At 32.9% G+C, this 15,610-nt stretch overlaps 1 protein-coding gene across 5 annotated transcripts in view; it reads right to left on the minus strand.

Annotated features, from left to right (window-relative positions):
* Positions 1 to 874: 874 nt before the first annotated feature.
* TMEM161B (transmembrane protein 161B) overlaps positions 875 to 15,610 on the minus strand; it is a 71,871-nt gene continuing 57,135 nt past the window's right edge. For 3 of the 5 annotated variants that reach the window (XM_049649774.1, XM_049649776.1, XM_049649778.1), the window contains 7 exons: positions 13,495 to 13,646; positions 12,914 to 12,974; positions 12,286 to 12,426; positions 9,464 to 9,577; positions 7,235 to 7,409; positions 6,064 to 6,160; positions 3,588 to 4,868 (listed from right to left, as the gene is read on the minus strand). In XM_049649774.1, the coding sequence (XP_049505731.1) occupies positions 4,591 to 4,868; positions 6,064 to 6,160; positions 7,235 to 7,409; positions 9,464 to 9,577; positions 12,286 to 12,426; positions 12,914 to 12,974; positions 13,495 to 13,646 (1,018 nt within the window). In that variant the 3' untranslated portion in view covers positions 3,588 to 4,590. Of the gene's footprint in view, positions 1,124 to 3,587; positions 4,869 to 6,063; positions 6,161 to 7,234; positions 7,410 to 9,463; positions 9,578 to 12,285; positions 12,427 to 12,913; positions 12,975 to 13,494; positions 13,647 to 15,610 lie in introns of those variants that run through there. The other 2 variants (XM_049649775.1, XM_049649777.1) reach the window with 2 other exon arrangements.

The following is a 15,610-nucleotide window of genomic DNA, read 5'->3' on the forward strand; positions in this document are numbered from 1 at the left end:
TGTACAATATACCAACCTGAAAAGGGGACTATACAATATTGTCCATCTCTTCTAAAATTTCATTAGGGAGCTCACAAATAGCAAAGTCTGAGCAATCAGGGTGTTTTGTCAACCAATGAACTACAGGAATAATAAGAAAAAAACACTATGGTGGTTCTTATCTCCTGCAGGTCATTACTCAGAAATTACCTTTTCAGTGAGGGTTTCTTTCAATCCCTACCCTCCAACCTCATATTCTCCCTTCCCGGATTCCTTCCCACTCATTAGAACATATCACTATCTAAGGGAGTCTGGGTGGTTCATTTGGTTAAGTGTCCCACTTTTGTTTATGGCTCATGTCATGATCTCACAGTTATGAGTTTGAGCCCCACACCAGGCTCTGGGCTGACAGCGTGGAGACTGCTTGGAATTCTCTCTCTCTCTCTCTCTCTCTCTCTCTCTCTGTGCCCTTCCCCAGCTCACAAGCATGTGCATTCTCTCTCTCTCAAAATAAACATCACACACACACACAAAAGAACTTATCACTATCTAATATGTCCTACATTTGACTCATATTCATTTTGCTATATTCCTACATCAAACTCTATGTTCCTTGGGGGGGAGGGATTTTGATGTTTTGTTCACTGCTGTATGTAGAGCAGTTTAGGGAATATAAAATGTACTCAATAAATATTTTCTGAATGAATAATTAAATGAGCACAAAGCAAAATGTTCCTGGAGAAAACACTCTCCGTGAAGTAGTTTTTAACAAACAGTAAGTCAAAGTCCTCTAACACGATCTGTAACCATTCCTAAAGCCAAAAATTGCTCTTTATCTTTGTCACGCTAACACGAAGAGAAACTGCTATCAGATTTAGAAAAACACAGCCATACATTTAATGTAAATTCTTTATTTTATGGTAAAATTGAGGTCAACAGTGACGATAATTCAATTCTATTTAATTAGTATAGGCTGAATGCGTAAGAAGTGCAAAAAATAGCTAATTGAAGGCAGAAACAGGATGTTTCCTGGTGGTTAAATTAATATTCTTTTCACAAAATTATGCTGCTTCTCCTTATTTAAGACAATGAACAGTCTTTGGCCAAGTGGGAGAAAGGAGAGGAGTAACCACATAAAGGGATTCTGAGGGGGAAAAAAAGGAAAGAACAATGAAATAGAAAAAGACACGCCGTCTGAATCATTAAAGATAGGCCCATCCAACATTAACAGTTCGTAGCTAAAAAGAAAGAAGTTCAACTGTAACAAAGACAAGCATAAGGACAGGCTCAATCTGGTTTTTCTTTTTCGTAGGAAGAAATAAAATAAGTAAAATGTTTACCACTTTAAAGAAGTGAGAGGTTGACATTAGCTTTGTGATCATCCTTAGTGTCCAGGTCAGAGTTTTCATGGCATATAACCAGCTGAGTTAGAAACCCAGAGTACAGACATAATGAGAGGAGTAGGAGTTAAAAGATGATACTGTAGAAATATCTGAGATACTGGGTTCATGGTCTAGGATCATAAATGTGTTTAAATCTGATTCTTTAAGCCACCTAAAGCTCTGTGAAGATGCAGGATGATCCACATTCAAAAATCACTTAGTTTTATTTTGCTGAATAGAGCCATATACCATGATAGACCATTTTCAATTATGAGATGGCTCAGAAAGTGTGTTTGAATTCAGAGAATGTTGAGACCCTATGCTTTTCAGTACTGAGAATTTAATCTTTCATTTGAAAGAATAAAATCTATCCAGTGAAGTTCCAATTATAGATTTCATAATGAATTCTACTTATTGCTTCCTGGACCTATCAATTCCATTAATGGATGAATATCTCTTCTGAATCATAACTCAAGAAGAAATGTCACTATTTTACCAATGATATTTATATCAGAAACAATAAGACAATGAGCCCATTCTGCTTGGATGCGTTGGTCATTTATGCATAGCAATTGGAATTCTGGGGAAAATGCCAAAGATAATCAAACTGCATACGGATATTAAGATAAAATTATATGCTTTTCATTTCAGACATTTCAATGGGGGTAGGAGAGAGAATAGAGCTCTGATTTTTATAGTGCAATGGGCAGGGAATAGGGGAGCAGGAGTCAACAAATTATCAAATACAATTCCACAAATTATATGAAGCAAGATTATAAGGATTCCTAGTTACTTTAACAGAAATGTAAAGTAACTGACCTATGAAGCACTTATACTGACCAGAGTCCAACATAAAAAATAAAAGAATTCTACTGGCCTAATTAACAATATTAAAATATTATTTGGAATCATACATATATATAAATAATTATGTTGTACACCTAAAACAAATAAAATGCTATATGTCAATTATATCTCAATTAAAAATATTGCTTGTTTTACATAAAATACAAACCCTTTACACTTAGGAACAGAATTTGTGTACAAAGACAAGATGCTTAAATAAACCAGTTAGTAGTTGTAACAATCATTGTCTTTAAATTTGTTTGGAAAGAATTAAAAAAAAAAAAAAAACCCATTACTTAAATTAATGTGCAGTTTGCACACGTTCACAGTATACTCAGGGAGAATTCAAGTTTAAAAAGAGTGAATCAATAGTATTTCAGAAATGCATGTTATTTCATCCAATAATAAATTCTATGCCTTTTCCCCTCCATATTACTCTACCACAGTACAATCTTTGAAACTCAAAACAGTAACTTTAATTCTAATTTTTAAAACGTAGCTCTTTAATAAAAACGGTTATAAATATCAGGTGAGGTTCTTTTCAAGTCCAACATATCAGAACTTTCACATACAAAATAAATGTCATAATCTTGTCATAAATGCTGTCACCCTGTTAGAAGATCCTTATTTTCATGGATTCTGTTACCTTAAGATGTATTTGGAATGTTTCTTTTGGAAATACGCATGAACTATCATTAGGCTATATTAACAATTCATTTCAACCAAAGAATCTTATCCAATTTAAGCACTTATTACTCAGTCATATTTAAAGTATCAGCTAATTACAAAATATTTAGTCTGTAACAAAAGATAGGAATTTGCTGTATTGCCATTATTTGAATGAATGTGAACCACAAGCCTTGGAAGGAATTCCAAAAGAGCTTCAAAAGTGCTTTCAACAGTGATAATAGCATTGAAACAATAACACTAATATGTAATCTCAAGACCTTAACATGGAAGAACATTTACCTATAAATTCTGTTAAAAAACAAAACAAAACAAAAACAACACACACACAAACCTTATTTATCTCTTACATTCATTCCCTTTATAACTGACACCCTTAATTTTAGGTTTTACATGTAAAAAGCATCAAAAAAAATTTATTTTCTTTTCATTTCATATGAATTTATCATTCAAATTACCTGAATTTCATCGTATCAAATAAAATATTAACATTTCTAATTCTAAACACTATGAACTTAAAACAAATCCTACTTAACAATGTTTAAATGATTCCTGTAGATTTGGTTAGTGGGAAAGGTTCTGAGTTTTGAAAATGATAAAAAAAAGATTTTTATTTGGGAGAAATCACCTAAGTACTTATATAATTTTAAGCAGTCTCACACATAGGCAACACAAATAAATTGCTTAATCTGATGAACTTTCAAAATGTATTTTAATCTCATTCCAAAAAGAAAGAAAATTTCTAGATACAAAGACATCTCATTCAGTCACATTTAATATACATTCAGCAACTTAAAATATTTAAGGATTCAATATTTTCATCTTTTATAATTTCAATATATTATATATTTAATATATAATATATATATACAATACATACAGGTAGTCAGCAGGATTAAAGTAATTTTTTAAAAGTCAGATCAATATTGATAAATATTTTTAGACTATTAAAAGGACTATATTTAGGATCAAAGAATAAAATAAAATATGGGAGTTCCAAGCCTAACAGCAAATGTTCATATAGCCAATCATTTTAAAAGATCCCTCAAGTTGGATAAAATACATTTTAAAACAATACTCTTGCTACTCTCAAGCAGCAATACTTGTAGATATTAACCATGTACATCTCCATTAAATTTAAAATTACTATGCAGCTTTCTTTACTGTAATATACAGTAGCTATTTCTTCCTTTCTGTTGGATTTTGCCATTGTTGTTATTTGAAGAGTGACTAATATATTACCAACAGAGGTGACTTTAGCTCCTTTCCCTACTCCAAAGCATGGCTCAGTTTGAAGATTGTTCTATAGGCAGCCACTATGAATATTAACAGTACCGTTATACCATTAAGAGCAATCGATCTAGAACTAGAGTCATATAAGTTTCAAAGACTGCTGGAGGTTTCTGTAAACCAAGGTAATCATAAGTATTACCTCTGTAGATAGCCCTCTCACCATCAGTTAATACAAGGAGTTAAAATTCCAATGCCACAGTATAGTAGTTAATAATCTACTCTGTAATTTTAAATATTATACCATTGATTCACCCTGAGAATACAGAGGAAGCATTTAAAACAAGATATGCTGATATGTCTTTTTCCTTTGTATTTGCTTTCTTCTAGTTTCCGATAGCCCTTCAAGGGCACAGATATTTCAATTCAAAGTGTGGCTTGGATATCCTTTTCTGTTAACGGAGATTCATGCCACAGTCAGATACTGGTGATAGAAAAGCCCAAAAAGGCTTGTAGAAAAGAGACAAGCAGCAATCCACCAGGTCAGAAAAGACAGAAGTCCCCGAAAAAGCAGAGGAGTGAAAATGTTTTTTAAGCTGCTCAGTGCCACTGTTATTTGTGTAACAGTTACCTTCATCTTCCCATCAGTAGATGGCAATTCAGAGTAAACAGAATTGGAGGGTAGACTATTATCCACTGGCAAGGTAGAGATAGATTCTGGATAAATCCCCCAGGAATGATTACCTAGAAAATTCAAGACACAAGTAAAACTTGGACAATGACTAATTTCAAAGCTTCTAATTAAAAAAATAAAATAATTTTTTCAACTTATACTTGAAATTGAGAACAAGTTTAGTGGTACAACAAATTATTTCACGTTGAAAATAAAGTAAAATAACCTTTCTACATACCTGGTAAAAATTCATTTAACTTGACTAGACTACAGTCTGGCCTTATCAGTAAAAGTACACATAAAAAGTCTAATTTACTTTTAATTAACTGCAGTAAAATCTGGTAAAATAATAAAAACATTTTTTTCCTTGTATAATACATTAATCAACTACCTCTACTGCAGTGACAGGGACAGACTCAGTAACTTCTTAGAAATCTTTTCTACCTCTACAATATCAGAATAAATTTCTTTCTCAGAAACTATCTATGATTTCAATGTGAGACACTATTAATAGCTAGCTTCCAGAAACTTTTTCATCATATATTTTACTATGTTGGATAGGATATGAGTCACATAATTTATAATTGAGCTACTTCTTTAGGTTCCATAGATTCCTAAAGGCCATTTACATCTGTCATCAGCTCTACAGTATCTACTAAGCACACCCAACTAATACTGTTAGTTCCTTTGGGCTTCTTAAACCCCCACACTGGCTGATTGCCTGATCTAAGCAAAGGGAAATGGTCAATACAATAATGGATAGCTCTCAAATAACACCACACAGGAACTTGATAGTTTAGTGAACAGACTTATGCGAGAACTTTGTTCTTCCACTGAGAAATCTTTATCCTGTCAATATCTACAGTAGACCTCACTACAGGATCTTGCAATTCATATAAATATACAAGGACCTTACAATAATTTAAATGTTAGGCACTAACAAAAATCTTATATCATCCTCTTACAACACAAAATAACTAAGACCAAGAGTGCTCATTCGAGTTTCTCAGTAAATTTTGGAATTAACCTTCAGCAAACAATTCTTACAAACAAATAGAGCATAATATTATAAAACTATATGGACTTCAGTTTTCAAATCCAAGATGATGAATCAACTTCTACAGCTCAAAGTTTTCCATGTTTCTTCTTAAAGCTTTTACAGAAAACAATTTTAAGAGGCCTATTTCTTTGTAGGTAACAAAAAGCATTATTAATTATAGGCAGAAAGGAAACCGACACCCTTTCTCGTCACCAGGGCATGCCTACCTAGTGTTTTCAAAAGCAGAGTCGTGTGAAGCAGCATTACCAGAGGGGCCACGTACTGCAGTGCAATGACACAAAGGTAATAGAAGACTCGAGCCACCTGCAAACAACAACATCCTTAAGTGTCTAATACGGTGAATGTGTTATGGGTGAATTTAACTTTCATGTAATTATCAAAATGAATTGCTTAAGAGATAAGTAATTCCATCTTGGGAAGGAAGCTAAATGCTAATAAGTCTACACTTCATTATAAATGCCCCCAAATGGACTTCAGAAAGGCTTAGTTTGAAAATGAGTTTTTTAAAATGTGAAAATATTAAAATAAATTCCTTAAAAATAGCTCTTCTTAAGCGATTAATATAAATTGGAGAAAATAATCACTTAAATTCAAATGGCATATTCAGTTACATTTCAAATATAAAATAAGATGCGAAAATCTCTAGACAGACACCAAAAACATCAAATAAAAATAACATGCCGAGTCATTAACCCCTCATAAATAAAAACATTAAATCCCCATTCTATATGAACATATTCAACTAAAATTTGAGGTAAAACTATAAAGAGTGTGAAAATTTGTACAGTAAAACAAAAGAAAAGTTTTGAATCTTGATAAATGTCCCTGACTATGAAAGAAGAGTGAAAAATAGGGGACCCAACATCAAAATTCTAAAAAAGACAAGATCAGGTTATATAGATCCAGTTAACTATAATGGTGCATGGATTCCTAGCACTTTCCTTCTCTGGAATTCACATTAAGTTAAATGTTTACATTTCATGTTCAAATACTTGGAAGAATGTTAAATGGAATTAATTTAGTCACTAAAACTAGTGTTTCCTACCTCGTAAGTCTTAAAGGCTAGACATAATATATTGTAGTATTTTCCAAATCAATTGGGGGTCCCATTTAGCAATAGTAGACATACTATAGCTTTGCAACCCAAACTATATGATACTTAAAGTACTAAGGCAGGGAGAGGACTTGAGATTCTTTCTTCACTTCGCCCCACAATCAGATTGAGGTCTCTTAATATGTATCAACTTATGATTATACCATTTATTTTCGTTAAGAGTATGATGGGATGAAATTACTATTAAAAGAAATCAAAGGCTTTGTTTTCTTACAGTATACAGTGTTTGTTATTTTTCATTGTGACTAGAGTATGAAACTTACCATTTTCTGTAGCTCGACTGTACTTATTCGCCCTGCTTCTTTCTTCATCTGATCCACACATTTCTGGGCTAAGTTTAAGTAAGCTTGCAGGTGACTGCGCATCATGGCCAACCGCAAAGCACACAGCAGGATTATTAGCCAGAGTCGCAAAGTATCAAATGTAGCTTCTGTCATTCTACAGGTCAAAAAGTTGATATGGTGCTCTCAAAAACCAAAATATGTTAGCATCTAGTTAAATATGTCAATTTTCACCATATAAAACACAGGATATCTATACGTAGCTACAGTTGGAGATATAAAACAAAAGTATCCCACTATACTACAGCCTTACTATAGAATACTTTGACTTGCACAATAGAACTAGACAGATAAATGGATCATGAAAGTAAAGTAGTAACATATATCTACAAGAAAAAAGCAGAAAGTACATGGGATCCTCTTCTCTATCTACCCTTGTCTGTGAAAAAAAAAAATTGGTTGTGAAATGAAGAGAAGTGGAGTGCTCTTAAACTGGAGAGTTTAAGAAAAAAAGGAAACTATAGGGGACTGCATGTGGAACTACCAAGTCAACAACCCATACCTAGAGTTTTGTCTGATTATACAGATATTTCAATATGACCTCTCTGCTGAGCTCCTGACTGGGATCATTGGAAAACCAGTAATTCTGATACATTATGAAGAAATCAGATGGCTCAGAATCCTATCAAGTCATTTAACCTATGTGCTCAAGCTGGCTCAGCTGTGAGCAATTCCTCAAGACTAAGATGAGGGTTCCAGGTGAGAAGATGTACCCTTATGATGCTTTATCAGAGAATTTTAGAAAGAAGAGGTAACTTCTGATGTCCTTTTGTGGTTTAATGTTTTTAAAAGACCATGGTTTCTGCTTTGATAAAAGGTAACACTGTGAGTAATTGGAAAGTAACACCTAGACCATGCTCAGCATCTCTTTTAATCTCTAGCACATATCAGGTGCTTAATATAGGACAGTGCACTATGTGAAATTACTTTTTAAAAACTTTGTGAATCTTTCAAGTTAAAACTGCCATTAAGACTTACTTGTATGGGGGAAAAACATTACAACTTCAAAAGATACTTCCCTAGTTCATTAAGATTAACTCTTAAAAAAAAAAAAAACCATCATGGTCATCACTGATTGAGTACTCCAAGACAAATATGTACCAGGATCTAAAAGAAATACATTAATATAAAATGTATACTGTGTAGTCAATGACTAGTCAAGGTTTTCCACTTTAATTCTGGTGAGGCAGAGCAGTAAAGGAAACATTTATTAAGCACTTACTTCCAGCTGGTTGCATTACATGTATTCTTTCATTTAATTCCAATGACAACTTGGTGAGGTAGATACTATTATCTTCATTTTCCAGATGGGGAAACAGAGGCTCAGTGAAGTTAAATAATCTCCCTCAAGTGACAGTTTCAGTGAAGATCACAACTGGGGTTTGAACCAGCTTTGTCTGATTCTTTCTATTACTGTAACATGGTTCCACAAGGCTAATGAGTTAATATATCAAGTGCAGTTATTAGCACCTTTTAATAAATTGTTTCTATGTTTCCTTACTGTCTAGTTCTGTTAAAAGGGGAAATATAACCTAATATTAGTTAATAATGTTAAGGCATTATTTTAAAAATTTGATAGGTATAATGATAATATTATGTCGGAAAATGCCCTTATTTCTTAGAGGTGCATACTAAAGCTCTTAGGGATAAAAATATTAGACTTCTAATTCACTTGAAAAACTACTACATCAAAAAACAAAAAAAAAAAAGGGGAAGGAAATATGGAAAATATCAACAACTCTTATAATGGCTGAACATGAGTTTCCATTTGTACTACTCATTATTTCCTCTATAATTTTCACAATTAAGGGGGGGGGAAAAAAAAGAACTGCAGAAAGTATCTTAAAAACAGGCCCCAAACCAGAAAAATGTCAGGTAACAACTAGACATGATGTGAGGAAGCAGAAAAACTTACAAGTGTGCAAGACAATATTGGTGTGGATTAATAATTGTTCACATTCATAAAAAGGTTAAATGATGATTTGCCAGTAGCTTCAGTTTTAGAACACATCTTTTAGCATTTCTATTTATGTTTTAAAAGTACAGTGTCTTAATATTATCATTAAAAAATTTAAATACAGGAAATACCATTTTGAAAAAGTTACGATTCAATAAGGAAACAAAAAATAGCCACCAGATACCCATACTTACAAAGGGACACTTTCTTTACCCAGTGGTGGGTTCATAATGTAGTCTTTGGTGATTGGTTTAACCCAGAGCAGAACCATAAATAAAGGAGCCAAGAAGTTGATATGAAGTAATGTTCTGAAAGTATGTAAGAAAAAAACATAAAAATCCAGGAATAAAATACACTAATAAACTACAGGAACTTGGAACTTAAAAAATGAGGTAGAAACGTATTTTCAGTATTCTGTAATAAGGTATTACTGACATCATTATTTTTTTTTATCCTTATCACAGGACACTGATCTGAGCCCCTGCAAAACTACCTCATTATCTGAATTTTTCAGATGAGAACATTTAGATTCAGGAAAGCTAAGTGACTTGCTCATGGGAGTATCACAGGTTAAAGGCAGACCTAGCACTAAAATCAAAATCTGTTCAGTTCTGTTCTAGTGTTCTTTAACAATCTCCCACGATATCCCTGCTTTAATACACAGGTACTTAAATGATTCCCTAACTTTCCACAGTCAACGAATCCAATGGATTTTCAGTATACAGGCATCATCTTTTGATACTTTTTCAGTGCAGCTAAAACAAAGTGCCTCCTTACTATGTATAAGAAAGAAACAGTGTTAGCAAGGTCCAAATACTAGCAGGCATAGGGCACATGGAACCTACTGCAACAACTTACACATAAGCAAACTTTCAAAATGCAATGATCATGCATAATGTTTGAATAAGACTATTAAAATCATGATTCAAATATTTTTATTTCCTCATATTATGAACATGCCTGAAATTAATTTCCCTATCCTGTATGTACCAAGGAAATTTACATTACTCCAGAAAACCAAAATACCTGATACACTAAAAGGTTTTAGGTCTGAATTATAATTCATTGTTAATTAATGTTCTAAGTCTGTATCCCACAAAGGCAGATGACTACTAAAGACAGTTCTTATTTTAGAAAAAGACCAATTCTTCTGTTTTATTACCATACATTGCTTCATGATTAACCACAGTGAAGGGCTTAACTGGACAGTTTTAAATACATACATGCAACATTTTAAAATCATCACTACAATGCAAATGACAGCGACCTGTGTGAGGAAACAGGCCTGGGTCAGAAACCCATGAAAACCTGACCGAAAAAGGTGGAACTCTGGTTCTAAGCTCTGGCATTAAAACACATACTAGTGCCTGGTGGTGGGGGTGAGGAGAATGCCGCGCTTTGTGCCAGTCCTGCTATTCTCACAACAGAACAAGCTTGCCCACACTCCTGTATCATGGCAGAGTGCTAAAACACAATCGGGGGCTGCAATGAACTGAAAATAAAGCTCCCAACCTCAAAGGGAAAATTTTTTTAAAAAGAAGCTACATTTTACTGAAAAGGAAAAGAAGATAGGCTCCCTCCCAACCCTAAACTACCACCAAATGCTTTAAATGTTTTTATAAAGTGATTCTTTCATCCCCCAGCCTGGGTAAACCACCGGGTGCGGGGGAAGAAAGCAGCAGTATTAGGTATGCAGTGTTGCTAGGGAACACTCTAGTATCAAGGAGCAGCCCACAGCGGTTTCAGTAGCTGGTGAAGGGCTCCCCTCCACCCACCCTTTCAGCTTATTTAAATCCTAACACTGGGGTTAGTGGACTGAAGTGTGTGTGTAGAGAGGAGGGGGAGAACCAGGTTTTGTTTTAAAAGAAGCCATTAGAGAGATGGATGGATGTTGGGAGAAAAGCAGGATGTAGCCAAGAGCATGCTGAGTAAAAAGGAAGGGAAAAAAGAGGGAGGAAGAAGTGGTTACTGGGAAGTGAGAATAAGTAAACACACACATAGAGCATATGCCGAAAAATAGAGGTAAGGAGAAAACCAAAAAGACTGCAAAATTAAAGTAAAGGAAAATGACATAGGTAAGAGAGATAATGTGAAAAGACTAGAGAAACAATTTCATTAAATACAGGGTTTTAAAGAACAGAAATGTTGGGAAAAATGATCACTCAGAGAAACTCAAAGATTATATACACAAATATCAAAATGGAATATTCTCAACTTGGGCTTCTACTGCAAAACATGAAGACAAGACAGAAATTTGGTCTGGATATGAATTCAGAGAGATATAAACCTGTCGTTCTGCCAAGGTGTCTAACAGTCAACAAAAAACATCTGTAACAACCACAAAGAATATGGTAAATGGGTTTTGAACTATATGTGGAGATTCAAATATTATTTCTCCATCCTAAATTTCATCCAGGATTTCTCCAATCCTAAAATAGGATTTGGCAGTTAAAAGCAATCTATGATATTTAACACTGTACAGTATCAGCAATCTTCGAATAAAATAATGTATTATTTTAACAAGGGTCTCATAAACAGATCAATAATTTAAAAAGAAAAAACAAAACTTATTTCTTATGTACAAAGTTTTAACTTTCAAAACAATAAAAACATTTTAAGTAAAAAATTATTTGCATAAAATTATTTACATAAAATTTAAATAAAATATTTTAATTAAAATGTTCTGATTAAAGAAAATTTCCACAGATCCTTAGTTCAATTATAGGGAGTATTTCATAAACACTGACTTCTGACTTAAAAAGAACAGAAGTACTGACATTTCCATTTTAACAAGTGAAAAGGAAACTGAATAAATGATACATGTTTTTAAACATAGGACTTAAAATTTAGAAGTGAATAAAAGAAACCTGTTTCTAGAAGAGGAAGTAGTATGACATCAAACGGTTATTTATTAATTTTTAATACAATAATTTATTATTTCATTACAATAATATACCTTCATTAAGATGGAAAACATATATTTATCTGCATGTGCTTATGTACATTTTCCGCTTACTGTGTAATTTTTTCTGTTGCCAAATTCAGGGCATCCAGATGCATTTGAGCCAGTCGTAATCCAGGAAATGTCAAAAAAGCCCCAATGAGTGAACAGAAAATAGCCAGGAAAAATTTGAAGGTAAGTTTTGAAACAGGACCCCTATAAATAAAAAAATAAAAATAAAAAAAGTAAGAAGTTCTCTAAGTTAACTTTCTAGGAATTGCCTTTCTTCTAATCCATTACTTTACAAACCACAATAATAACTAATAAAAACTAAGTAAACTTTTACAAAAAGAGTTCTCTTACTCAATTATAATGAGCCATATTTGGGTGAACTATAAACTAAATCAGGCCTCTCTAGCCACATTGGTAACAACCCAACCTATAAATTCAACATAGAATTTGATATACAACTCAGTATAAAGTTATTTAAGGAACTAAACCAAATAAGAATACAAATAAGAATTCTATGAAACATACTAACTTTATACACATGTAAAAATTACGAGCAAGGATATTTCTAAAAGGGACAATCTACTTAAAAAGAAATCCTCACAGATTAAAAACAAAAAGCCACAAAATGCTGTTGTACAAAAAAGTGGAAAAATTAAAATTTAAGTGATACTTAGTATTTATAAAAACTTACTGAGATTCTAAACCTTGCTTTTCAAGAAACTGCATCGCACTATCTGAAAAATTTGTAAACCCTGCAGGGAGAGAAAAAAAAAATTCTTAATACAGAATCTTTCTTTGGAAATAAAATGTTAGAAAACAGAACATCTTAAATGTTGAAGTGACTAGCTTAGCTCTTTCATGTGCTAATTAGTATGCCATAATGCAATAAAATTTGGTTATTAGCAGGAACAGTCTTTGAAAACATCCCTTTGATATTTGTACATTCCATAAGTGTGCATAAAATTTGCATTAAAATTTGCATCTTTATCTATGTGAGTAAACTTTAGCACTGTAGAAACTTACTTAACTGTAAGGAAAAAATGGGGAAGGGGCGCATTTTTGAAAAAAGGTAACAAAAAATTCAGCTAAAACAACTACAAAAAAGGAAGATCTTATTTAAGAATAATAAAAGTTAATATTTAGGACATTACAGAATAAACACCTCAACCCTAATTTTAAAAATGTATCAGATATAAAAATTAAATAATGAAGTAAAAAATATTAACATTTGATAAAGCAAAATTGATTTTTAAAGTAATTTGAAATGATTACCTGTTTCGAGTCCAAATTCCAGATAGTTTTCTGTTACAATCAAGACTGCCATTGCTTTCACAAAGAAAAAAAATCCAAAAGTAACACAGACTGATCTTTCACCACCATCTTCGACTTTAAAATAGTGTGTAGTTAATGAAAATAGAACTTTGCTGCAGAAGGAAAAGTTCAGGAAAAACCACAAGTAACTTTGTGGGGAGTTAAATACAACCATCTTTACAGGATTTGAACTCCAGTAAAATCTGACTACAACATTTATTTTAATTCCGCAACATCATTATCTACAAGGTACCCTTTGGAAGGAAGTGACAAAGTAATGAAAATCTGATTAGTCTTCCAGGAAATAGGACATAAAAACAAGCAAATTTTAGCAAAGCTTATAACATTTTTAAATTAATGAAAAGTGCATACACACATTAAACTGTGTAACTAGGGAAAAAATCTATTTCTATTTTATCTGACTCAAATTTTACTGGGACAGTATTACAACAGTTTTATGAAATAGGTTCCCAGTGACATGAAACACCAAGGTAGAGGTTATTTTAGGGAGCTATCTTTTATTGGGCATGTTTTTCAAGTAATTTAGAATTAAACACACAAACACACATCACAGAAATCTGCAAACCATCCAATAATTCAAAATTTGAGAATTACTAATAGCCACTGGTAAACTGTGTTATCTGGGATCATCATTTCACAGTACCATTAAACAAAAACTCCAGAGAAATTAAGTTCTAGTTGAGCATTCAAAAACAGCCAAAGGTTCAACATGCTCACCTATCAAAACAAAATTAAAATGGTTTAATCTTATACTAAAATATTAAAGAGATTATTTTATCTGAGCCCTTCCCACAACTGACCAAACCAGTGGATGATCCAAAGCTAGAACCCAGGTTTCCATTATATCAAATTGTTCTCCCTGAAAGCATAAACCTGCCAAACAAAATAATAAAGTGCTTGGCAAAAAAAAAAAAAAAAAATCTAGAAAAGCAACTTTTACATCAACTATGTGTCAAGCATGACAAATAGTAACAGCTGTAACCTAGTATTTATAAGTGCTAGGCCTTACCAATTAACTCATTTCACTCTCACCTTAACCAACTATTACCATTACTTTATATATTTAAAATTTTACTGGCACAAAAGGGTTAAGTAACTTGCCCAAGATCACACAGCTAAATTAGAGGAAGCAGGGATTTAAATCTAGATGATCTGAATCCAGGGAGTATTCACTTAACTTATTATACTCCCTCTTCTAAACTGTAAACAGCACCTAAGTTATATGGTAGTTGAGTAGTACCACTTGAAACCTTCTAAAAATAGAGGTGCCATGATAGATGTGAATAGTTCAAAACATTCTCATAATCAGAAGAATCCTTCTTCATGAAAAGTTAAGAAAGGGTAAGAATTCTCTTCCATGTTTCTTAAAAAAGTATTCCTTTCTGCCCTATTTAAAAATGGTTAATATACTTATTACTCATTCTCTATTTCTTTTGGATATTCCCTAGGATACTGGGTATAAATGGAGCATCACAGCTACACTAGTTAAGGTCACTTATCATAAAGTAAGACAATTTAAAGTAATAAAGATAGATGACTCTTTGGCATTTTTCAAAAGGAACTTGAAATAAACCTCCACTAGAATGCAAAGTTAATTATATCAAAGATTCTTATCCCTTGTTCATTTCTGTAGTTAGAATGCCAAGAAAAATGTCTGGCATATAGTAGGTACTCAAACAATTAGTGAATGAATTTTGCCATAGAAATAATGTTTTTACAAGGTAGTTTAGGTAAGCTGAAATAGTAATGAGTCTATGTTTTCAGGGTAAAATAGATTTTTTGAAGAATGATATCAAAAACAACACTGTTTCCCCGGAATAATATACTCAAAGTAGAAAACAACGCAGAAAAAGTTTTAGTCTGGGGCACTTGGGTGACTCAGTCAGTTCAGCATCTGACTTCAACTCAGGTCAAGATCTTGCAGTTCATGAATTCGAGCCCCATGTTGGGTTCTGTGCTGATAGCTCATAGCCTGGAGCCTGCTTCTCCCTCTGCCCCTCCCCCGCTCTCTCTTCCTCTCCCTAAAATAAACATTAAACAATTAAAAAGAAGTTTT

The sequence above is a fragment of the Panthera uncia genome, assembly GCF_023721935.1.
Source record: "Panthera uncia isolate 11264 chromosome A1 unlocalized genomic scaffold, Puncia_PCG_1.0 HiC_scaffold_17, whole genome shotgun sequence".
In the NCBI taxonomy this organism is placed as follows: domain Eukaryota; kingdom Metazoa; phylum Chordata; class Mammalia; order Carnivora; family Felidae; genus Panthera; species Panthera uncia.